This window comes from Electrona antarctica (assembly GCF_951216825.1).
Source record: "Electrona antarctica genome assembly, chromosome: 14".
Taxonomy (NCBI): domain Eukaryota; kingdom Metazoa; phylum Chordata; class Actinopteri; order Myctophiformes; family Myctophidae; genus Electrona; species Electrona antarctica.
In genome coordinates this window covers 45,137,101-45,163,622 of record NC_136795.1, presented here as the reverse complement: position 1 = coordinate 45,163,622, position 26,522 = coordinate 45,137,101, and the positions used below count along the sequence as shown (strand labels likewise).

The 26,522-nt window shown below is 44.2% G+C and overlaps 1 protein-coding gene across 1 annotated transcript; it reads left to right on the top strand.

The window, feature by feature from the left end:
* The first annotated feature begins 220 nt into the window (after positions 1-220).
* Positions 221-18,771, top strand: casc3 (casc3 exon junction complex subunit). Its single transcript, XM_079521349.1, is given in 13 exon segments — positions 221-523; positions 2,746-2,779; positions 3,958-4,013; positions 5,495-5,728; positions 6,349-6,497; positions 6,682-6,858; positions 7,210-8,210; positions 9,174-9,353; positions 10,985-11,218; positions 13,353-13,528; positions 15,542-15,655; positions 15,657-15,744; positions 16,698-18,771. Coding segments are annotated over 13 exon segments (2,700 nt in total). The 5' UTR covers positions 221-289; the 3' UTR covers positions 16,721-18,771.
* Positions 18,772-26,522: the final 7,751 nt, after the last annotated feature.

Genomic DNA, 26,522 nt, shown 5'->3' with positions numbered 1-26,522 from the left:
TCTTATAAATGTCTTTACTACTTTCTTGTTGGATTTTGATAAGATTGTTTCATTGTTTGGCATTAAAGTTAAATCAAATCCAATTAAACGTTCAATAATCATCACGCGAATATTGTGTCCGTAGGAGACGTATTTCCTACACAAGCGCTCCTTGGGAAATCGCCTCCTACGAACACAATATTCGCCGGCCGGAAAGTGCGTCACGAGATTCGGGGGAAATTCACCCACAATTCCTCGGGCGCTTCTTCCGCTTCCAGCAACATTCCAGATTCTTGTGAGTAAAGTTAAGATGGCGGACCGGCGGCGACGACGGAGGCGCGCGTCCCAGGACAGCGAGGAGGACGACGAGTCCGGTTCGGGCTCGGAGAGCGGGAGGTCGGGCTCGCCAACGTCCAAGGCCCGGGAGCGGGAGGCCGAGCCGGCGGAGGTCGCGAGCGCGACGACGCCGACGACGACGACGCCTGCCCAGCAACCGCAACAACGTCCACCGGCGGCGGCGAAGAACGACGCGGAGTCCGAGTGTGTGAGTGTTTATGCTAGCGGCTAGCTAACCCCGCTGATAGAAGATAGAAGAACCGCTCGGCGGCTCCACTCCATAGTCCGTCCACACGCCGATACCGACCGACCGGGCCTCTCCTTTTCTGTGGAGAATTCTAGAAAGAAGCGCCCGGAAAGTCCCCCCGGTTAGGTGTGAAACGGGTTCACACTCTGTGACAGAGGGGGTTACGTTACGGGGTGTTTTGAGGATGCGTAGTATCGATGTAGTTTAGTTGTATCATGTTATAATCTAGGCCAGTGGTTCGTAGCGTCCAGGGACTCCCAGGGTTCATTTACTTCCTTCAGGTGGTTTTACGGTAAATTGTTCAATGTTGACCCTAACAGGGAGCGTACAAATGGACCCGTGCCGTGGTCCATTTTGTTACGCTGTGAGTTAAGGGGGGGGGGGGGGGGGGGGGGTCCTTGAAATGTGTACGTTTGAGGAAACGCGGATATAGGCCACGCTGTGTCTACTTCTACTATCCCCATCATGTGAGAGAGAGACTAGAGTCCGCCACCTCCAGCGCACGTTTGTCATAAATCACTCAGACAGACTGATCAATTCAATCAACAGCTAAACCGACACACTAGTTCTGTTCTGACCCCCTGGTTCACCCTCCTGGTGCTGAGTGAAAACCCACCTATAGCCCCTTTAGAAGCCTTTTTTGTACCGCCATCCCAAACAAAAAAAAGGTATACAGGGACAGGGTTCTGAACGAAGAACCGACCGAAAACGTATTATGTAAACTTGAATTCTGCAGGGATCCAGACCAGCATCTATATCGCTGACGAGAGGGGCAGATAATAGTTGATTAAAAAAATGCATTCTCTTAAGCTGGCGTTTCTACATCCTTTCACATGATCTGGGTTCTACCGGTAACTGCATGCACGTATATGCATGATGCATATACGTATATAGCTGTGGACAGACAGAAACCGAACACAACTTGAACCTAATATAAGGTGGTTTCAGTTGACGACGGTGTCTGCAGGATTGCTGTTTAAAGTTCAATTAATGGAAGAGAGAAATAAATGGCATGATTTGTGCGCAGCGCTGCTGATGGCCGCACCCTTTACCGACGTTTACGAAAGTCTTTAGTTTTTGACTGAAATAAGTGGTATGTTAATTATTATTCTGTATGAACCTGGAGTTATTATTTGTGTTTAGGTGTTGTTGGGGAAGCTGATGGACTCTCACGCAATATTACACCGAACTGCTAATAGTCTAGTTGCTTAGCAACTGTGGACTGGATTCTTGAACATTCAGGGAGGAATTGGGTTGGGGAAACTGTTTTATTTATGGTAATGTTCAGTAACCCAATTCTGGGGGGTGAGATAATGCTTTGGCGACTGTATTGTTTTTGTGTACTCAACAATGCATTCTCAATACATTACCACACTGCGATCTTGAAAACCAGACAATGGCTGTTGTGTGTGTGTGTGTGTGTGTGTGTGTGTGTGTTGTGTAAGCAGAATCCGATATGAGCCAATGTCTAGTCTGTTTGTTGCTGTCATATTCTACACAGCAGAGGTCTTCAACATCAGCCCCCTTTTTTTAGCTGAGAGATGAAGCAGGGACCCCCCCCCCCCCCCCCAACTACATACTGTATCAAATTGTTTCGCTGATAAACTTTTTTTTAGATTTGTTAAGCTTCATAGTCTTGTTTAACAGCACCGTCGTCAGTGTATGTTGGTTGGTTACCAGTTAAACTCAACACTTGGTAGTTGACCGTTGGCTCTGTACTTGGTCTGCTCTTTTTCCCTCTAGTCTACACCAAACCTTATGAAAAAACAAATGGCTGATCTAGATCACATTGTGAGCTTGTAGATCTGCTATTTTCTGCAAATACTCCCGCCAAAAATAGGGATTCCAGGGGTTCAAGCAGCCACACAAAGATTAATGACGGTAAAGCACAACCCTCACATGTTATATTGCGATTATACAACAGTTACGTTAAAAACAAGACAAAAAAACACGTCAACTCAATTTCATTATAAGATATTCGCAAAAAATAGCCGATAATGTCCCTAGAAAATCTCTAGCCTAGTAACCCTCTGGGGAGAGAGCAGAGAGATTCAGCACAGCTGATTTTTACGTTTTGATTAGGCGTTCCATTTGAAGCTCGGCTAGATGGCTATTTCAACCAATCGGATTGCTTCCTCGAAACGACCTGTTGTAAAATGCCTGCTTCTTTTTCCCCTCTGCAGGAGAGTGAAGATGGAATTGGAGGAGTTGGAGAAGGTAAGCTTCATATCATCAACATTATACTGCTGCACCAAAAATACTTGCTTATTCCGTTAAAGGGTAAGACCCCTTTTTTAGATGTTTGGGTTGTTTTCTTACCTTATTATGAGCAAACTAGTCCATTCCATGAGTTATTTCGCTCTGTTGTGTTCAGTCTTTTAGCACATGAACCAACGCAACAAAAGCTGATTCTGACAGTTTATGACACCAGGAAAACTCATGCGGTTTTATTTTGTCTTTTAAGATAGATTTATAAAGTTACTATTTTAGTCGGAGATAGACTGAAGCAGTGCTACGGCGTTCCCAACTCTCGCGGGTCGTTTTGCGAGGTTTCGTTTGTAAACAGAAGTCTCCACGCTGTTTGAGATGCATCCAGCTGCAGCCTCGCATATGAGCAGTCCCAGACAGACACTTTACACACTTCTTCTAAAGTGTCTTCTAAAGTGTCTCCCTCAAACACGTCCACTGTGTATGTTTTTAGTGACAAGCGGACTAGATCAAATCCATGTGTTTACATCCCTGTCATTTCCAATAAGGAAGTGGTGTACAGTTTTGGTCCAATCAGATCGTTTTTCACAGCAGTGATTCGGTCGGCGTAGGCATACCTATCGGATCTTCTTTCTACACAAATTAGTCAAAACAAGACAAAGTTGACATTTGTTATTAAAAATAAAACCGCATGAGTTTTCCTGATGTCATAAACTGTCAATCAGCTTTTGTTGCGTTCATTTATGTGCTAAAATAGTGACTTTGAGAGCTGTTAATCCGTTACAATGGAAGTCAATGGACCCTATTTTTTATTTCTTAAATTGCTAATAAACAACACAACGGAGCGAAATAACTCATGGAATGGAATAGTTTGCCCATAATAAGGTAAGAAAACAACCCAAACCTCTAAAAAAGTGGTCTTACCCTTTAAATGGTGACTTTACTTGCCAGTAAATTTCACTCTACACCAAAAATAACTGCTATTTTCAAAGAGTGTTCTCCCCAGAATAGATAATCTAGGTTCCAGGTGACTTAAGACATGGCAACGTTGCCCTGAAATATGGAAAGTTTTAGAGAATGCTTAAAGAACACATATTTCTAAATTCAAATTTCGTTGATTAATGATATCTAGAGCTGGCTGACTAGAGAACCTTTACTACAGTGCTGAATGTTCTGTGTCTTTGCAGCCGTTCTCTCTGACTATGAAAGTGCTGACCCTGAAGAGAACGCTTCCCAATCAGAGGTAGGTAACCTTTTTATTGTTGGTCCATTCTGCTGTCTGTTGGCTATCACTCTCCCTCCCACTGTCTGTCTGTTCTCTCTTAAGCCCAAACCACACCAGTTGCAACTCCTTGCAACTGGTCTCACTCGCAACTCCTTGCAACAAAACATTTTTAAGGTCAACCACAACAATGCAACTCCTTGCAACCATTATCCTCAATGGCATTTGGCAAGTAGTTGCATGGCGAATCATTGGTGTGGTTTAAGGCTTTCACTTCTAGTGATTTTTACTAGTTGACTAGTTGCCTAGTTTACAAGTCGAATAGTTGTTTAACTAGACCTCCCTTTTATGTTAAAAGAAAGTATTTTTTTTAATAATATTTGTACATTGGTGACTATAACTATAATCTAGCTGATCTTGAGGCCTACAAAAACTAGTCAACTAGTACCAGCAAGGTCAACTAGTGGATTTACTAGCCGACTAGTTGAATAGTCGACTAGTTGTTTAAAGCCCCAGTGCGGTTTGGGCTTTATTCCCATCATATTATCTCTGGATTGTCTGTCTTTCTCTCATATATGTCTGTCTTTCTCTCATATATCACCTACAGGTCACATCAATAGACTACCGGTATACCATATTTAATATTCAAATATAGGTTTGACTACTGATTATTATTAAAGTTTGAAAAAAGCCATCTCTCACATGTCACTGGACCCATGTAACCTTGCACGGCTGCTTCTAGCCTCTCAAGATCAGTGACATGGGTTTTGCAGACTACAAGCTACACTTCCAAGTTATTCCCCTCCCTTGCAAACGGCATATACGATACGTGAGCTTGTAGATTGAAGTACGTGGCCTGACCCTGATACAACCATCTTCTGCCTTGTGAAAAGTGCTCAAAATCAATGGCAGATCATGTATGTGGGCCATGCGGTATTTAATGTAGACAGCCTCAGTCTTGATAGTCAGACTAGAGGTGCTGATGGACCATACATAAAATACACTGGTGAGAGCTTATCTTATTGAGGTCCAGCCTTTAGTGTGTGTGCAAACACAAACTTAAAATTTTGAGTGTGCGTAAACGATGATAAGATCGCCCCTTTTACTTTAGTGAGTGTTGTGTATTGCACGGTTCCGATGCGATTTCTTCCTGTTTAAAGAACTTCTGTTTGTCTTTGTGATGTTCTCTTCCTGTTAAGCTGCAAGTATCCATTCCATAGAGAGAATGCTTCCATTATATTATTATTGGTGGTAGTAGCATTGATGTAAACTCTGCACTCTGTTTAGAAGGAAGGAAGTCTGCACACTGACTGTGCAATCATTGTTTCAGCCCTTGTGGGTCTTCCACAACTTTGTACATTTATTTATGAAATAAAGTGCATGGGAGCTTGAGATCAGTGTGCTGACTTCCTTCCTTCTAAACTGTACGTATTTTTTGTTCAGCACCCCGTGGAATCTTTTGAGATGTGCTTCTTGCATTCTAACGCTGCACTCTGTCCCAGGGAGGAGAGGAGGAAGAGGAGGGCGAGTACCACAGCGACGAAGAGGCTCCAGCGGCAGCCAGTGAGCCCGTAGCGCCAGCCGCTGAGGAGGAGCCCACCGAGGAGGCAGAGGAGAGGGAAGAGGGAGAGTTGGTGGTGCTGGTGGAGGAGGAGGAGGAGGAGGAGCCAGAGAAAGGGGGCGGCAAGGTGGTGAAAGAGAACCTATCTGGAGAGAGACAGAGTGGAGATGGACAGGTAGGGATGGAGGTATGAATGAATGAAGCAGGTATGAATGAATTAATGAAGCAGGTATGAATGAATGAATAAATGAACCATGGATGGATGAAGGGGTAAGCTATGATGAGACAGTTATTGATCCCTGCGGGGGAAATGCAGGTGTCGTAGTAGCAAAAGCAGCGAGTATGAAGCACAGGATAATGTACATGACCGAGTAGAGATGAGTACGATAATTTATATAACATTATGAAATAATATACTTGACGCCTGAGCTATTGAGCTAACATAACATAGTATTTGTTTGTGTGTGTGTGTGTGTGTGTGTGTGTGTGTGTGTACTGTATATCGCAGTGTTCGTGCAATAGTCGAGCAGGAGTCATTAATCCTGAGAACAGAACTTAATTTTGAGTGATGGAACCGTTTGAATGACCTGAAACATCTCATGTCTGATCAATGTTTTAGGGTTTGATCGGACATAAGATGTCTGTCTCCTCGTCATTGCTGGAAATTATTTCAATATAAATATATTGATGTAATATATCGGTATTGGTCGATATGACCCTGCAAATCGGTCATAATTTCAATATTGTTTATCTATAGACAAAAAGTCTTCATTGCTCTGCCTCCTTCTCAACCAGGAGTCTACAGATGACCCGGAGAACAAGACGGGTGGAAAGGTGGGTCTGAAGTTGGACGATGACGAAGACCGGAAGAATCCAGCCTACATCCCCAGGAAGGGTCTGTTCTTTGAACATGATGTCAGAGGTCATGCCCAGGAGGAGGAGAGGTAGGAGTTTAGAGTTGCTCTCTAAATGTTTAGTTCACCTTAGCTGAATGCCTTGGCCCACCCGCTCACTCACACACGCTCACTCCAGCATTGGTGGTGTTATGTTGAAATTGGCGAATAGAACCAGTTGACTCTCTCTCTCTCTTTCTGTCTCTCTCTGTCTGACTTTCATTCACTCAACCAGACCTAAAGGTCGCAACAGGAAGTTGTGGAAGGACGAGGGTCGCTGGGAACACGACCGCTTCCGAGAGGAGGAACAGGCTCCTAAGAGCAGGGACGAGCTGATCTCCATATATGGATATGACATCCGCAACAACGGAGGGCGGCCAGGGGACCAAGGCTACAGACAGCGCAGGCCCAGGTGAACGTTACTGAGAGCTGGGGAACTACGTTGATAGTTAGGAAGTACTAAATGGACTCTTTTTAACTCTCGACTGTATACCAAATGGACCCATAATTTGGTTCCATCTGAGGGTTATAGGGTATGTGGCCCAATGCAAAATGATTGAGAACCACATGATGCTGAACCCCCGGGGCCACTGAATGCTAGGGCTGGTCACGCTCATGACGTTTTAGTTTAATTGTCACACAATGAATGATTTGAATTGTGTTTCTGGAATTGAACACGGGGGACATCATGTGACAAATATCTTGAAAATAGAAAATCTAGACTATACTTATTTGACCTGTGAGTGTCCGTCTCTGTCCTCAGAAATGGTACGTCTCCCAGCAGGGACAAGCGTTATCGTGACGGAGGAGAGCGCCCTGTGCGCTCCTGGCACAGCGGAGGAGGAGGTTCAAGTCGAGGAGGCCCCACCACCCCACCTCCCTCTCTCCACCCGTCCTCCTCTGTCTCTCCCGCCTCCTCCCAGCACACCCACCACCACAACAACTCCCTCAACAGACCCCCTGCCTCCAACCATGGCCCGCCCGCCCGCAGGCCCCCTCCTCACCAGAGCCACATCTCCCAGCAGCAGTACAGGAACGACGACAACGCTTCCCATCACCACCATCCGATCAGAGAGAGGCAGGGCCCCAGGACCCAGCCGCCGGAGCCCGTCCACCACCACCACGGCCACCGGCAAGGGTTCTCGTCGGCCGATGGAGAAAGGGGCGGCGTCAACCGCGGCGGGAGGGGAGTCGGGAGGAGCGGTCCCTCCGTCGCTGGCGAGGAGATGGTCAGTAACCGAGGCGACGCGGAAGAGCGGGATGACTCGTTGCCGGGCGTCCCCGCGACATCGTCATCATCACAGCCGGGCGGATACCAGTCCACGTCGCCGCGGCGACATCGCCACGAGCGAGGAGGAGGCGGCGACCGTTCGGGCTTGGCCACCTCCCCCGACCCCCCCGCCCCCCAGACGGCGGCGGTGAACCGGGAGACGTCTCCTCCCGCGGAGCGGCCCGTGGAGAGGAAGTCGTACTCTCTGGCCAGGAGGACTCGATCGCGACCCGCCGACATGGGCAGCAAACAGACGTCCGTGGACGAGACGACGGCGACGACGCTCGCGAGCATACCGGCGGCGTCCTCGTCTCCGTCGTCCTCGGGCGGGGTGACCGTGGCGCCGGCGCCGGGGGGGAAGGGCTGGACGGCGGTGGACGCGGGAGGCGGCGGTCTGACGGGCATGGACCAGGAGATGGCCCGCCTGAGTCTGGCTGGACAGAACTGGACCCAGAGTGGTCCCCCTGCGTCCTACCTGAGATCAGAGATGAGGGGTGAGAGAACCGACCAGCGCTCACACTACTGAAAATATACATTATTCTATCTTTTTATTTATTTGATTTACCGAATTTGAGTGTCTTTGTCTCTCGTTTTGCCTCCGTTACTGCCCAATGAAATAGACTAGAAGCTCTGTGCCTGAATAATGCCTTTTATATTAGCTGTACAATATGTGAAGACATTGAAGGGGGTTAATAAGGCAGAGTACTTATGAATAGTCTAAGGCAAGTGGAGTGCTGGTAGGTGGTGGTAACGTAAGCTCGATCCTAGCAAACGGACACTACGTCGACCCTGTTCTGATTCTGGTAGTGGGATGTTCCGTTGGGTGCCGAAAACAGCTGATGTACAAGCTCTCAATGGGCCGCAGCTATCACTCATTGTGAGCTTGTATATCGGCAATTTTCAGTGAAACATCATGGTACAACAAAGTATAAATCAGGCTTTTTGACTTTTGGTCTGTTAGACAAAAGGAAGACAATTAAAAAAGACACACATGACTGTCTCTTAGTAGATCTACAAGCTCATAGCGTCTCTTGGCAGATCTACAAGCTCATAGCGTGGCACCGAGTGCTGAGCTACGAGCTTGTAGATCTGCTATTTTTGAAAATCGTGAAACGTGGCACAAATCTTTGATTTATATATTCTTTCAGAGAACGTTTTTAACTAAAATCTTTGCTTCTGGGGGGTTTCCTGGAAAAAACATATTTTGAAATGGGGGTCGGCGGCCAATTTCATATATTTTTTGTGGTCCTTGGTTTGAGAACCACTGACACAGAAACATAGCTTTTTCAGAAAACTGTCAGGATTTAGAAGACATTTGCAGAATCTGATCTCGGGTCTAAATGGGTTTAGACCTGACAGATTCTACAAAATTCTAAATCATGACAGTTCTATAGCAGTGGTTTTCTGTGTATTGGTCTCCTCTCTAACCTTCTTCCTCTCATCTCTCTCCCCCCCAGGAATCCCCCCTAACCCCCCCATACACATGAACAGTCCTCAGTTCCCTGCCATGGAGGAGTTGGGTGGAGGCTCCAACCGAGCCAAGCGCTACTCCTCCCAGCGCCAGAGACCTGTACCTGAGCCTGCTCCGCCCCTCCACCCCCACCTAGGGGTGATGGAGGGACACTACTATGAACCCAGTGAGTTAACGACTTACCGCTGTAAAATCAGATCAAAACCACATACACGGTCTGCACAACAAGGATGTGAGCCTGGTGATGTGTGACAGTTAACAAAAAAAATACATTGGTATTTTACAGGGATATTATCTCTGCTGTCTGGAAGAAACCACCTAACTCCAAAAAAACATCCAGCTCAAGTGGAGTTTGGAAGTTTTTGTCAAAGCGCTTTTTAATACTTTTCATTGGTTCAATATTGTTTTAACTAACACACAGATGTAAAGCGTGTTTAATAGCAATTGATGGCATTCATGGAAATAAATCAAAACCTCAAATGGAGTTAGGTGGTTTCTTCCGGATGATATACTGTCTCAGGTGGTTCATAGTCTCGCTTAGGTAGACGATCAGAAATCTCCCGACGGATACACCTGGGGAAATCTAAACTCAACCAATGGTAACGAGGAGAGGAAGTACAACGCTGCACATCCCAAACCCGAAGCTAGGCAGGTGCTGCTGAGCGAAGACTAGCACAAAAATGGACATATTTACGCTTGCACATTGTAGGCAGGGCTCCAATTTCTTTATCAGACTCTACCATCGGTAACAAACCTACAGTACAATACATCGCCCACTGCTTTGAAAACAAATCTGGACCACATACCATATCTCTGCCCTCGGGAGGAAACCTCATACCTCCCAAATGTTCATTTTTCAGGAAATTAAAAATATATTTTTTTCAGGAAATAAAGAGAACCTTATATTTTTAAAGCAATACAGCCTCATCAAAGTTGGTGTAACTTTATATATTGCAAATTACTTCCATGAGAGGGGGAGAGGTGGTGGAGTTGCTTGCTTTAGCAGACATTTTGAGGGTCCAATGGAGTTAAGAGGTTTTGCCCAAAGCAATTTTTACAACTTTCCATTGGTTCAATATTTTCGAAACGACACAGACTTAAAGGGTGTTCAATAGCACTGATTTATGACAAGAAAATGGAGTTATGAGGTTTCCTCCCGACAGCAACGATATGAAAGGCCTCCCAAAAGGCTTTGCATTGGGGTCTGTGATGCAAATCTATTTATATTTTCTTCCGAATTGAACCCAGTTTTAGCCCATTGACCTTTTAGTTGAATGGTGATGTCACCAGGAGTTTATCCGTAGGCGAAGATATCTGGTCAGTGTTATTAATAAATCAATAGGAATGAAATCAACTTGGCCCAGTTCAAAAAAATATGATGCACCATCGCTGCACGGCAGTTGAAAGCTGTGTTCATCAAGAATTGACCCGTGGAATTTGATCTGACTTGTTGGCCTTAACCCATTTTGACCTGATATCAGATTCTATAAATGTCTTCTACATCCTGACAGTTTTCTGAAAAAGCTATGTTTCTATGTCAGTCGTTCTTCGATTTTTCAAAAATAGCAGACTTACAAGCTCGTAGCGCGCCACTCGGTGGCGCGCCATGAGCTTGTAGATCTGCTATTTTTGAATAGCTAAAGCACAACATAATGCTAACACCAAAAGGGGTTCCCGACCCAAAATGGGTTAATAATACTAATATACCTGATGGTATTTATTTAACCCTGCAAGGTTGTTGCAGGTAAGAGTAGAGAAACGCTGGTTGTTTATTGTTGTGACTCTCTCCCTCTTTAGTGTCGTACCAGGGACCAATCTACACCCACGGGGAGAGTCCAGCCCCCATGCCACCCCAAGGCATGCCACCCCAAGGCATGCCACCCCAAGTGATGCCACCCCAAGGCATGCCACCCCAAGGCATGCCACCCCAAGGCATGCCACCCCAAGGCATGCCACCCCAAGGGATGCCACCCCAAGGCATGCCACCCCAAGCCATGCTGGTCCAGCCAGAGATGCACATCCCCCACCCTGGTTAGTGAAGCAGTGTGTGTGTGTGTGCGCGCTAAGGCTGAACGATTAATCGTTTTCAAACTGAAATTGCGATTTGAAACCACGCGATTAGCAAATCGCAAAGGCTGCGATTAAAAAAAATTATAAAAAAAAAAATCAGAATCAACCCGGAGCGCGTCTGATCCAGTATTTACAACACGGCTATACTGTGCTCTCTATTCTAACCAATCAGAAGTGTCCCTGCAGTGCATGTGACTGCAGTGCATGTGTACACGCTCGTGCAGTGCCCAAAACAAAGTCATAATTTACGTCTACTCTGCTCTGTGTTCAGTGCGTTGATGCTAATGCTACCAATACCATGCTAGAAGTCAGCAGCAGCTGAGGAGCAGATAGCGTCTGCGGAGCCCGAATAAACTTTCTTAAATCCGCACAATTTAATCCCAAAGATATCAGGCACTTCAGGGATATGGCATTATTTTGGTTTTGACGTTAGACGTCCAACAAGAGAGTTTTGTGCAAGACCTGTCATGGTACAGCGGCAGTCAAAACATCCCGCAGCAACACCACAAACCTTCGCATGGCACGGGCGCTGTCCTGCTGTCCTGTCCCCTGTTTATTTGCTACATTGTCGTCGTCGTCCCCGATTCTGGTGAACCGGTCCCCATTGTGGTGCATGTACATTTGTAATGATTTGTCTGAGCGAGGTCCGCGAAATTGTACCGAGATCCGAGAGCCATCATTAAAAAAAAGCTTACACCAGGACCCGTGGTGGGAAAATAGCCGGCCAACAAGCTCATAAACATTAAAGTTAAAGTTATGAGCTTGTCTTAAACCTCAGACAAAATGATCTCTAATAATTGATTCCTAATTGATAACCTAATTCTGTCATCACATCTGTCAAAATGTAGCCTACACTTATGCAATGCATATGCTTTTATTTGGTTACAAAAATCCCACCCGTGTGAAGTGAGGGGCGCTCTTATCATCGTACATCATCATGACGTAAAATAGACACTAGGCCTATTTCTTTGCTCAGACAATGACATAAAATTGTCACTGGGAATTTAATGTTTGTGTAGGACGTTTGTGAACATACGTGCACTGGATTTAGGAGGGGCTACTGCCCCTCAAAAACAAATAAATCAATTGAACATAATATCTAAATGTGAATATTAAATGAGAATCACAATATTGTGCTCTGATGATTAGATAACTGTAGCCTAATAGCAATTGCACTTAAATAGAAAGTCTGGAAATTACATTGCATTTATGGTCTATCCAGAGAGCTATTTACAATTATTTCTAACATTACAATTTTAACACACATTCTTATTGTAGTTAATTAAACACAGGTCAATTTGGTTAGTTGGCCTACATTATTTTGAGCTGTCTCACATCCTGTGAATCCTGACATCACTGCCTGGTAAAGTAAATGAATGGTATGCCATTTGGTAATGTTTCATTACTTTTTAAATGGACACAGTGAATACTAAATTGAGGCTTTACTTTTTAAGTGGTGCAACCACTTCATTATGGAGCTTTGTGTGTCTGTGGGTGGGTGGGTGGCTGGCTGGCTGGGTCTGTCCGAGCACGAAAATAGCATTTGGTTGGTTTTCACAACCAAGTGTCACTGTTGCGCAGCCTAACTGTATAGGCCCTATATGATGATTTTTTAGGTGTGACATTACAGTACAGTGCTGTACAGTACAGTACAGTACAGTATAGGGACCGCCTGGGGACCCACACACGGTAACTCTTTCTCGACCGTTTCGGACGCGGGGCGGCTCGCCTAAACCGGGCCGGCACCCTGGGCACGTTCCTGTGGGTCTGGAAGTTTCGGGGACCCCCCCCCGGGGGCGCCCACACGGAGTTGCACCACTTACTTCACACGGGTGTGATTTAAAAAATATATATCGCGAGTCAAATCGCAATCGCAATATTGGTCAGAAAAATCGCAATTAGATTTTTTCTCAATATCGTTCAGCCTTAGTGCGCGCGCAAGACATTTAATGTTTGAGATGGATATTTATTAGAAATGCATATGTCTGCACTTTGACCGTCATTTCAATAGAAGTGCCCCTGAAATGCTACTTGAATGAAAGTAATGAAAAAAATAATGATTGTTGAAAATCCTCTCTCCTCCTTAACCGTCTAGCTCTCCATCCCCACCAATCTGGCGGTCCAATGGGTAACCCCGCCCTCTACGGTGCGCCGCCCGTTTCCCTGTCGCCAGCGCAACCTCAGCAGCTGTTGGCTCCGCCCTTCTACCCTCCTCCAGGGGTCATGACCTACCCCTATCCAACCATGTACCCTGCTCCACACAATCCACAGGTAGGCCACACAGTACTCGCCATTGGTGTTGATTTTGATGGCTTTTATTATCCCACAGGGTAAATTCAGTTGCGGCACAGCAGTTCAAAGTTACAACTTACATGTAAGGATAAGAAAAGGTGCTGTAGTTAAGGTGCGTTCAGACTTGGAATTTAAATATTCGCCTCGGTTCGTCCCGTTTGCTCGACGCCAGGTCGTGCCGCACCCGTTCGCGGCGCTCGCGCAACTTCTCGTCTTTGCATAGACTTTGTATGTAATCGCGCCGCTCTAACCATCCAAGTCTGAACGCACCTTAACCGTTGATACGAGGCAAAAGAAAATACAGGATGCATCAGAAAAACTATTACTAGTAATACTACAGGACAACGGTAAACGAGGGTAAAATCATCATCGGTGCGTTATAGTGTATCACTGTCACAAATAAAGAACGGTGTAAAGCCAAACAAAGTGATAGTTTTAGTGATGGTCTTTAAAATATGACTAAATGGAGTTTAGTTCAAGTCATCTGAAAAGTTGTAGTTTTTTGTTGGCTAAATGTATTTTGGCGGGCCTTAGTAGCGTCCTAATGGCCGATTTTACACTTGGTTGCTTGCAGAAAACTGTGACACGTTATGAGCTTCAGAGCTTGTAGATGGGCCATTTACAGAGCACAAAAGCTAAGCGCAACAAGCATTAAATGACTTATTATTTTAGTTCTACTGGATCTCTTCTAGTCCGCCCTAACATTTTTATTTAGTTTTTCTTTGTTGATGCAATTGTCAATATATTTAGTCTTAGTCATCAGTCTTAGTTTTTATGCAATAGTCGGCCAACATTTTTCGTCCTAGGTTTAGTCGACGAAATCAACACCTCCTAGTGCTCACCATATCTCTGTTAACACAGCGGAGGTCTCCGTCCTATCAAATAATCCCGCTCCGCGCCCAGGACGGAGATTAACACAATCGGCGCCGGGATTCCTTCAAAATAGAAGCTCTGGGGTGCCGGGAAGACATGGCCGCTTTTACTCTGTAAAATGACTGCTTATGACGGTTGGACTGAACCAGTTAATCAAAAGTGCCGTCTTTAATCATATCATAACAGAGCCCACCAGTCTACCGGCTGGTAGCGTGGATTGAGCAACATTCGATGTCATTGTTGGGACGTCATTTTAGTGATGGGAGGAAAAATCTTAAAACGTGAATAACTATCTAAATCAATGGTTCCAATTCTAACCAAAGATTATGTTTTTGACGGCCCATCACGGTCCCCGTCGCTTGTCGCGTTAGAAGTAATCATACTTCCCGTTGTTGTCGATCGCCTCGGGGGTGTTTTGGCTACTACCAAAATGGCGCGGAGCAACCTTGAAATAGGCCCTGAAGCTGCAAATCGCTGGGCGCCCTGATGATGTGGTTCCAAATACCCCAGGGCGTTCGGGGTGTTAATGGGACTGCTCACAACACGTCTACAGTATATTTGCTCCGAATATAACGTGTGCCCAAAATGAGTGGGCGCTGATGTGGCAGTTTTGTACACACTAAACGCGTGAGGAATCATGAGGCGAGCAAGGTCTGTCTTGATCTTTTATTTAACGTGCACAGCATTACACGGATGCTGCAGCACCGGCGGGTCTCAAGGCAGGCATCATGTCAGTACAATGTCACACAGTTTATATACACAGTTAGCCCCACCCACAAGGTGGACTCCGAGAGAGACGGGATGCGGAAGTGAATAGATGAAAGGACCATTTGGTTATAGACAAAAGGAAAGAAGGAAGAGAGGGGGGTGTGGGAACCGGATACAGAGGTAAAGGAGGGGAACAGGTGAGCAGGAAATGGTCACAGGAGCCATGTGTCAGGCACTGTTGTTGTCACAGCGTGGTTCCGAGGAGCTTCAAAGCTGAGTTTGTATAGACACATTTCAATGTATTTAAATGTCCTATGGTGATGGGAAATTCCTCGTCAGCGCCGTGTTGAAAGTGGCAATGAATTTCTGAATTTTGGGGACAAACGGTGTTGTTCTCCCGCCTGTTCCCAGGCCCAGTCTCAGGTGTACGGTGGCGTAACGTACTACGACACGGTCCAGCAGCAGGCTCAGCCCAAACCCTCGCCCCCCCGGCGCTCCTCTCAGCCCGTCTCGGTCAAGCCCCCGCCGCCAGAGGTCCCCTTCGCCTCCGAGTGACCCCCACGACCCCCTGCAACCCCACGGGCTCCTGCCACACCCACCCAAAGGCCACACAGGTGAGTTTATACGCCACAGCTGTGAATGAAAGGGTGATCAAATAGCAGTGGTGGGAAAAGCTACTCCCATTATTTACTTAACCCATTTTGACCTGAGATCAGATTCTAAAAATGTCTTCTACATCCTGACAGTTTTCTGAAAAAGCTATGTTTCTATGATTTTTCAAAAATAGCAGACCTACAAGCTCATAGCGTGCCACTCGGTGGCGCGCTATGAGCTTGTAGATCTGCTATTTTTCAATAGCTGAAGCATAACATAATGCTAACACCAAAAGGGGTTCCCGCCCAAAATGGGTTAAGTAAAAGTAGCATGTACAGTAGAATGTAGACTGAAGTAAAAGTCTGCAATTTCAAATTTGCTGGAGTAAAGGTACAAAGGTATTGATATCAAAATGTACTTGAAGTAGCAAAAGTAGAAAGTGCTCATTGTGCAGATTGTCCAATTTCACAAGTTTTCAAATTAATAAAATGCGTAAAAATAGCAGCTATTTGAAAATGGCAGATCTACAAGCTCACAATGCGTCGCATTGTGACGCTTTGTGAGCTCGTAGATTGGCTATTTTCAAATAGCTGACATTTATATATGGCTGACGTGGTTACGGTACTGTATGTTTTGTACTAATGTCTACAACCAAAGTTGTCAAGTAATTGTAGTGGAGTAAAAGTACAATATTTGCCTCTGAGATGTAGTGGATTAGAAGTACTGAAAATTAGAGACTAACCCAGTCTCTAACACATTTTAAAACCCTCCTAAAGACCCATTTTGCATCTCTCTGATTTTTTTTTCATCTGTGATGTATTCTGTTATTATTGATGTCTGACTGTTCAAAGCACTTTGTAACTTTGTTTAAAAAAGTGCTATATAAATAAAGTTTTATTATAATATACTTTAACTTAGTTTATACCACTGTTAGTTTACACGTCTCTGTCTCTCTCTCTCTGTCTCTCTCTAGGTGTGGGGTTGGGGGGTTGGTGAGGAGCAGCTGACCGTAGCAACCAACAACAGTATGATGGAGTGAGGGTTTGGCGGGGGTCGATACTTAAAGGGGATTACCACTCATTTTCAACATTGAACTATGTCATTATACCTTAGAAATGTTGTGTGGAAATAATTAAAAAAAAGTTCCCCCCCCATTCTGTGTAGCCCAGAACTGGAGGTCTAGAAGTTGAGGTCATGTGATCATTGACATCACGGAGATGTACTTTGCAAGCCAAAGAGTACATCTTTGTACTCTTTGGGGGCGTAAAGCCGTCATCGTGAAGAACATCGATGATGGCACGCCTGGCTGTCCCTGCACACCTTCACACTCTGTGGACATCTCCCTTGACAGAACTATGGTGCAATAACGTCTTTAGGGACCCTGCCCTGAAGTGGAAGGCCAGGCGGGAAGAGCAAGAACAAGTGGTTCTTCCAGAAGCTCAGGTTCTAGGCTCCCTTGGTTCTACAAATAAATGTATAACAATTGAGGGGAGAAAAGAAAGTACATCTTTGTGATGTCCCTGATCACATGAGCCAAAGTTCTAGACCTCCAGTTCTAGGCTAAACAGAAGGTGGGGGGGGACTTTTTATTTCATTTCATTTCCACACAACCTCTCTAAGGTATACTAATGACATAGATCAAGGTTGAAAATGAGTGTTCTGCACCTTTAACTGGTGCTTCACTTCTCCTTATATTTCTCTTCATGTTAATTTTTTTTTGTTAATTTTTTGCTTTTATCACTCTACAACCCCCCCCCCCCACCCCACCAGTATTTTCTGAATGGATGAAGGACCTACCCTGAAAACACTTTGAAGCAATATAGTCTAAGTCGTTAAAAGGAGATCGTACTGTACTTGGTTACAGTGACCGTTCCGTTTTGCGTTTGGACGGCTCGTTTTGTACAAGTTAATTCTTTTCCTGTTTCGTTCTGCATTGGGACAGCTCATCCTTTTCCCTCCACTCGTCGTGACGAGTGGAGTAAATTGAGACAACCAAATACATTAGTTATAAATAGATAGAATAAAATGGCAAGTAATTAAGCATCAGTCGTTAGCTGATGACGGGTGTTCATATATTTCTTTCTTTCGTTGTCCCTCTCCGTCGCTTCCTTCACTGACCCTTTTTCCGTTGGTCACTGGCCCTTTTCGTTTGGGGGGGAAATGCTTTCATAAATGTTTTCTTTGGCTTAGTTTTTCGAGCCGTTTTCCCACCAGAACATTGTTCACAAAGGTTGGGAACCCCCCCCCCCCCCCCTATCGGGAGTGTTTCAGATGATGCAGCACTGGGGTTTTTTTAAGGGAAAAGGGTACAAATCCTATTTTTTTTCCAACAAGCTTTTTCCATAAAACACCCACAATCCTAGGAAGCATCAGTGTTTAAAGTAGTGTGCTTGCACCTTTTTTCAGTTGTAGTTGGAATATATTTGTTTTTATATGAAAACATTACATGTTGCATTTGCTTGATGTAAAATTTCAGCAGTCAGCCTTTAAAAAAAGAAAAAAATGCTGCCGCTGTTTTTCATCCACTTTAACTAATACGGGGACTTCAAATGGTGCACGTGAAAGTGACACAGTTGTACCAGAGGAGCTACTGTGGTGGAGAGGAGACTGGGATGGATAAATGTTGCTGTACATAAAAGTCTAAATGTGTATATAAACGCTTGAAAAGAGGATGACAGAGCAAAAAATAAATAAAATAAAGAATATTGTAAAACTACTACTAGCTCTGCAAAAAGCAGCTAGCTAACTCTTTACGGTCACCTTAAATAAATATGTGTCGGCAGGGACCTCCAGTGTTTAGTTTTTTGAATAGTCTATTAATGGACTTCTGAATCACTGAATATTATACATTGGATGAGAAACAAAGAAGCCCTCTGGCTTTTGAATTGATTGGTATTTTTAGTTGTATTTGTTTTTGATTTGCTTGTTCTTTTTGTTTCTTTCTTTTACATATATACTGTTGTATATGTGTGTTAATCCCAGAATGTGTCTTTAGTTCTGTTTTGTTTTATTTTTTTTAATTAAAATTGGGAGGAGTGTTGAAGTGGCCTCTGCTGATCAACTGTAGTTTTTACTTTTTTTTTTTTTTTTACCTTACCTAACCACTTAAAGCCATGTACTTCGTCATACAACAAAGGTGAATATAGCAAAACTCTTTACGAATGGGGATGCGACGTGTTGCGAGCTAGTAGATTTATAGACTTATTTATAGGCCCAAAGTAGCGTGGTTAACAAACCTTCATTAGGCATTCATTTTGTCATCAACTCTTCAGATCATTTCTTCCAAAATCCCCCCCAAAGAAGCAAGTCCCCTAGTAGGGGTGGGGTTTCCAGGTTGGAGTCCAGGATGATAAAGGAACCCAAATGACAGTTGTCTCTATAGAAGCACACAGCATTAATTCCTAGGAAGAATGTATCCGATCCCGACTCCCTCGGCGTCTAAATCCAGGACAGAGCGAGAACCACCGACTATACTGTACTGTGCTGCATGTTCTGCTCACACCAGGTGCTTGATGCGAGAGAAGAGAGAGCGCTGTTCTCGAGCGTAATGATTACGCTTTAGTTGTCTGAGATTCGTTTCCTTTCTTTGTGGCCGCCTCGTCATGTTTTCAAACATTCATGTTGTGTTAAACATGTTCAACTCGGACCAGAGTATATATATATACAGTATACTTGTTCCATGTTTAATCTCTATTTGAATCTGTGTGGTTGTATCGATCGGAGATTCTGGCTCCTCATCTCTCTGCCTTATCAACTGAGTGACTTTTAGGGCAGATTCACACTTGAGTCCGTTTTGTTCAAACTGTTCCCGAATACGATCGCCTGGCCCCCCGCTGGCTATGATTCACATTGGCCTCGATTCTGCCGCACCCGAGGGCACTTCAGTCAACTGTATTCAATGCTTTCACATTGCAAAAACTGTATTCAATGCTTTCACGTTGCAGCGTTCCGTATCCGAGTACACTTCAATCGGTCCTGAGACTACCTCCATGTGGTCCCCGGGAACGGTTGGGTGATCCGCTCCCGGGGGAACGGTACGGTACGGTATCTGCCAAATGGTCCCGAGTGCGCATCCGGGACCGACCATAGTGTGAATCTGCCCTTACTCGTGAGCCAGGGCTGGGTTCACTTCACATCTCTGTTAAAACGGTTCAACAAAAAGCAAAGGGAGAGAGAGTTTATAATATACGTTTTTTGTTATTGAAACGTGACTTCACATTGAATGTTGGTCATGCATTTGAATTTAGATTTAAATACACTTGAACGACCTGTTTTGCTGATCTGGTTGGATAGTTATGCATTATGTCAATTGTCTGCACATTTAAAGAGAATAGGACGGTATATATTTGTAGCATACACAGCCATGTTGTCCCTCATGTTTTCAGACGTTGGCTTCTGAAACTAATAATAAACTGACCACTCACTGTCCGTATCTGGATGGATGTCTTATTCCAATTTTATTAGGGAATTGTATTTTTATTTGTTTTTTTTTGCTATCCTGTGTCACTCAAGAGTTTGAACTTCAAACGAACACCCAGTTTGTGTTGTGAGGGTGAACTGAAGCTAGCCCCGGTTTCTGCTGAGCTCATATCTGACCCCAATCTATTTGACTGTATTCATGGTGACTGGAGTGTGGTTATGCTGACCACCTCTGACCCCCTCTCACTGTACTCGATGCAGAGCTCCTTACGTTCGTTTGTTAGATTCATGGGTGTGTTCAGTGTTATGAATGATGGCAATGTTTATTTTCTTTTTTTTTTGGTCCAGACAGAGGAACAATAAAGAATATAAGTAAAAGAAATGTTGCACTGTCCTCATTGTTAAGGGGTGCTAGCCCCTCCTATATACAGGTTTAATGTGTGTTTTTCCCAAGACAAACATTAGAAACTCCATTGAAATGAACATCGTTTAATGTCATAACGGATGTATACCGGTGTATATACATTGGTAGTACATGAATTAATGATAAGTGTGCCCCTCACTTAATCACAAGATGATTTTTCTATTCTAAGCCAATCGTTCCATTTTGGGAGGTCCTCCGATTAGCGTAATGGTATCTGGACATTTGTATCAGTTACAATTGAATGACTTAAGAACGTTAAAATACCAAATGATCAAATATTACATAAGAGAGAAGAGGCAAACATTGAAAGTGGGCTTTGTGAACTTGTAGTTTGGCTATTTTCACTATTTATCTGAAATCAAACGAAATGTAATGCCTGAACTCTCACAAGCCCCAGTCCAAATTAATATTATTTTGGGGGGCCAAGGCCTGTAATGTTAAAAGCATCTTTAGCAGTATACTGATGTCTTATTTGTTTTAATTCTGAGAATCTTTATTATACAGTGACTTAAAATGAAATATGTTCGAGTATTTGGAAATTATTAGCCTATTGGTCTGTATTTACTTGTGGATGACTAATGTGGAAAAAGTAGGACCAACAAAACATGTAGTTCTTGAGTAACTTCACCAGGCTTCTTGAGGGTGAAGGTGGGTGTACTAAGCATTTTTGATTTGCCATGCCAAAAGTTTCTCCTGCCATTCATAGGACTCAAACCAGGAACTTTTTCTTTGTGGAAAGGATGACAATTTGTCCTTTAACTGACTTGGATGAGGGACACAGTCAGTCACAGGAGAGAAGTTCTTGCTGCTATTATGTTTTTACTGTCATGTCCATACTTTACCAGTAGATGGAGATGTTGACTAACATACTCGCACTGAGTCGCTAGCAGGCTGCAGTTACCACAACAGTAGCCTGCTTGTGTGTCCATTATGTGCATGAGGGCAAGGCATCGCCATGTCTCTGACTGTTCACTGTTGTCTTCACAATCCTGATGAGAAAAGATCTTCGTTTCTTCATGGAGCAGGATTCCCCTTCAACCGTGGTTCTCAGGGCAGGTAACTGGCAAACTGGCCCTGGATACCAAGTTCTAGCTGTCTAGCTCAGTGGTTCGCAAACTGGGGGTCCCCTAAATGATTATAGGGTGGTCCCCACTCCCAGATGATTAGCTTAATGTGCAACATTGTTATACAATTACTTTTTAATACATAAATAAAGAATGAAGTCCATAAGGGCTGGGCTTCTTCGGAAGCATGACACTTAAATAAAGAATCAATCAATCATAAAGACCATTACTAGGCCTACTTCAAAACCAATAAACTACTATAAGAAACGGTCAAACATTGGCCAAATATTTTTTTTATAGAAAGCCTAACCAGGGACTGGGGTCAGCTTTGGCTATATACCCCATATACAATGCAACGGTTTTATGTTTTAAATAACTTTTAAACTTGACACATTGTTTTTTGTGTTGTCCCAGGTTAAACGTAAAAAGCAGTTGTCAAGAGGCTAAACGATCTAGCTTGATCTTGGACATATCAGTGAATGCATAATTTACCTTCCTGGTGTCACTGAAAACTAGTATCCTTAACCATAGCAGAGGTTCCCAAATGTTTTAGCTGGAGAGTCGAGACCCAAAAGAGACATTTCGGACCCAAAATATGAATGGATATTTTTTTGGGGGGGGATCTTATCTTCATATAATTGGTCCTCACTAATGTTCATGATAAAATACCACATTTTTGTCCTACTGTGTCTCATAGGAGAGCTGTGGGCAGTTCAGAAACCCGTCCGCCAGCAACCTCATAGGCAGGTGTTTTAAAAAAAACATATTTAGATTGTTATTATCGTGAGAATGGCTTCCATTTTTGCATTGCAAATGGAAAGGCTGCAGTTTCTATTAGCTAGGATTGTCACTGGTGGACGTTAAATGGTGCATTTATATAGCGCCTTTATCCAAGGCGCTTTACATAGATTGTGCATTACATTCACCCATCGATGGCGGCGGAAACCATGCAAGGCACCAACCAGCACAACATCAGGAGCAATTAGGGGTTCAGAGTCTTGCTCAAGGACACTTCAACACTAACTCTGGGGGAGCCCGGGTTCGAACTGGCAACCTTGCGTGTCCAGCCACTCTACCCCTGAGCCACTGCCGCAGACGGGTTTCTGAACTACCCATAGCCCTCATGGAAGAAGGTAGGTTGAAAAGGTATATTGTATTAAGATACTCTACCATACAGGTCGTATAAATTATATTGTATTAACATAGTCTACCATACAGATTGTTGCGAATGCAATGAGCGATTACTATGTAACCTGGGCAGAACTGACTCTGTCTGTCACGCTGTGACACCACCCGCCCGCCACCAGAGGGCGCAGCTGTATCACACACAAAAAAAACACACGCACACACACACACACACACACACACACACACACACACACACACACACACACACACACACACACACACACACACACACATTTAAACTTAAAAAAAGAATACTTTAAAACAAAACAAAAATAAATATAAAACTTAAAAAAAGGACGTAATTTATTCTAATTGTTGTTATTGCAATTTACGAGCTGCGTTCGCTTCCCGCGTTTGCGCGTCTTACTTGTTTAAGCTATATTGTATTAACATACTCTACCATACAGATTGGATAAAGTTACATTTCATTCATTAAAAAAGTGACACACTGAGGCTTTAAGAATGAATGTCAATAGGGGAGAGAAACGGAGAGAGAGAGAGAGACAGAGAGAGAGACAGAGAGAGAGACAGAGAGAGCAGTGTGGAGACTCAGGGAGCAGAACTAATCTTCCCTCCACAGCAGCTTTGGTGCTCTTTGATCTCCCGTCTCGTGGACAATGTGGAGGAGATTAGACTTTTTGCTGCATTAGGTGTGCCGCTTATAAGCCTCACTTATACTTTGGTTGTGTGCCGGTGTCGTGCTTGGTAAATAGCAGATCTACAAGCTCGCAGCCCGTGGCGAACGTGACGCGACGTGAGCTTGTAGACCTGCTATTTGCGGCAGGCAACACCATGAGGCAACTAGTATAAAGTATAAATCAGGCTTTTCAAGAGCATGCCTACAGATAAATAAAAGGCTCCGTTCAATATTAAATCACATATAGCTGACCCTCTGGTCCAGAATGGAATGGAAAAGATATAGGAAATAAAACGTTGTGTCGTTAGAAAAGTAGGCCTAGTTTACTGTAAATATGAATTTACTGTAAACAAAATAAATTTCTGGTGGTTTACAAATTGTGTACAATCAGGAAAGAGAATGTACTGGGGCGGCGGTGGCTCAGGGGTGGTGTGGCCGGATGGAAACCGCAAGGTTGCCAGTTCAAACCCAGGCTCCCCCAGAGTGTCCTTGAGCAAGACTCTGAACCCCTAATTGCTCCAGATGTGCATTTTGGTGCCTTTGCATGGTTTCCTCTGTCATCGGTGATGTATGAATGTGTGTGTGTGTGTGTGTGTGTGTGTGTGTGTGTGTGTGTGTGTGTGTGTGTGTGTGTGTGTGTGCGCGTGCGCGTGTGCGTGTGTGTGTGTGAGTGAATGGGTGCATGTATTATGCACAATCTATGTAAAGCGCCTTGGATAAAGGTGCTAATAGCCGAGGAGCCACAGGCCCAAAAGCTCAACGGTTAAGGATTAACCTGTGATGTCATGCCGTGCTTTTTATTTGTGTTTTCTCTATTTACTTGGTCATTAAGGCCCACAGAATGAGAGGCCTGCTCTGCCGAAAACATGGCAAAAAAAAGTTACGGTTACGGCCATTTTTGTATACCATAGACAACTTCAAGGTAGGCAACCTTAGGCACGGGTACCAACATTGGCACAGGGGAGGGTGATCACTGGCACACTGGCATACGTGTGTGCCAGTCAAATTACATCCTGCACATAATTGTGCATTCATTCAAACTCCTAACTCATGACTGGGGAGGGATTCTGGGGGATAGGTGGGTTATTATTGCTTGACTTTAATGATCATTACATCCTGATGTGAAAGAAAATATTTCTAAAGGTTATGTTACAGTGTATCCTATGGACAATCAAAATCAGTTGGGAATATTTAATTTTGATGTGGTGTCATAATTATATATGGCACACTGTCTATCACAAAAATGAAAACATGGCACTTCATATGAGAAAGGTTGCAGACCCCTGCCATAGACAACCAATACTAGGGGGTTTTCATGATTCTGTATCCATTCCAAGCATTTGTTTTGCACGAAAAACACTCCCTGGCCTAAAAACGGCCATAGCCGTCATCACAAATGTGATGAGGTCAGCACATTATGGGCACATTTTGGCAAGTGGCTATGGCCGAATTTAGGCCAAGGAGTGTTTTTCATGCAAAACTAATGCTTGGAATGGATTCAGAATCTTGAAAACCCCATAGTTTGACATGTCACATGCTACTTAAAGCATGATGAAATTTGGGGAATGTTGCCTTATATTGGTTGTCAGTATGGTGTGGAATAAACAAAAATGGCCATAACTTTTTTTCACGATGTTTCCGGCAGAGCAGGCCTCTTATTCTGTGGATAATGACCAAATGAATAGAACAAACACAAATAAAAAGTATGACATCACTGGTCCTGTCCAATTTTGGGCCTGTGGCTTCCCGGCTATATATAAATGCACCATATATTGTTTAGTCGCTTCTGTTCTCTCTCCCGAATGGTTAAAATTGGCATCCCGACCTGAAAATGTAACTAATTTCTGTATTCTAAACTGGTGAGACGGAAAGACCCGTGCTACTGAACAAGCACTGTAGCAATGCTGTAGAAATATCGGAATATTTAAAACTTGAAATCACTTACATTTTATACTCATTCATTCACTCATCATCTATTCTAGACACTGCTCTCTCAGCCAATGAGGATCCCGCCCCACTTCATGAATATTCAGAATGCCTACATGAAAAGAGCCCGGGTTGACCGTTGGAGGTGTGTGTGTGTGTGTGTGTGTGTGTGTGTGTGTGTGTGTGTGTGTGTGTGTGTGTGTGTGTGTGTGTGTGTGTGTGTGTGTGTGTGTGTGTGTGTGTGTGGGGCGGGATTGTACATGAATATGTAGGCTACTGTAGCTTCTGTATGGATGAGCTTTTGTGCTGTACTGAGTGTGTGTGTGTGTGTGTGTGTGTGTGTGTGTGTGTGTGTGTGTGTGTGTGTGTGTGTGTGTGTGTGTGCGAGAGAAAGTGCGTGCGTGCGTGCGTGCGTGCGTGCGTGCGTGCGTGCGTGCGTGCGTGCGTGCGCATCGTGAGTGCTGCAGGTTCCAGCATGCATGTCAGAGCTGTTTGCACACGTGTCCGTTGCAGCTGCATGTGGTTGTATGAGAGAGAGAGAGAGAGAGAGAGAGAGAGAGAGAGGGAGAGAGAGAAAGGGAGAGAGAGAGAGAGAGAGAGAGAGAGAGAGAGAGAGGGAGAGAGAGAAAGGAGAGAGAGAGAGAGAGAGAGAGAGAGAGAGAGAGAGAGAGAGAGAGAGAGACATTATGTAACCATGTTAGTTCAGGAGCGTTCAGTGAGCAGTGCACCCACCACTATACTCAACTGCTGCTCTCTGCTCCTAATTGGTTCATTACTGATGATGTAACACCTCCTCTCCCACTCACAGACAGAGATAGAAAGAGAAATCTCTGTCTCCCACACACAATTTCATGCAATAACCACCTCTCTCTCTCTCTCTCTCTCTCTCTCTCTCTCTCTCTCTCTCTCCACTCATTGCCTCTCTTTCCCTCCTGTTACTTTTCAGGAATCAAATTCAAAAGTATGAAAAACAGCAGATGTATAAGCTCAAAAGCGAGCTACGAGCTTGCAGATCTGCTACTTTTTTATGCTTTTCTGTGACTGTAGCATGCGTGATCTAGGCATTAATCTACGAAAAAACAACAACAAGAGAACGTTAGACTTAAGAGGCCTGCATGCATTGTGAGCTTGTAGATCTGC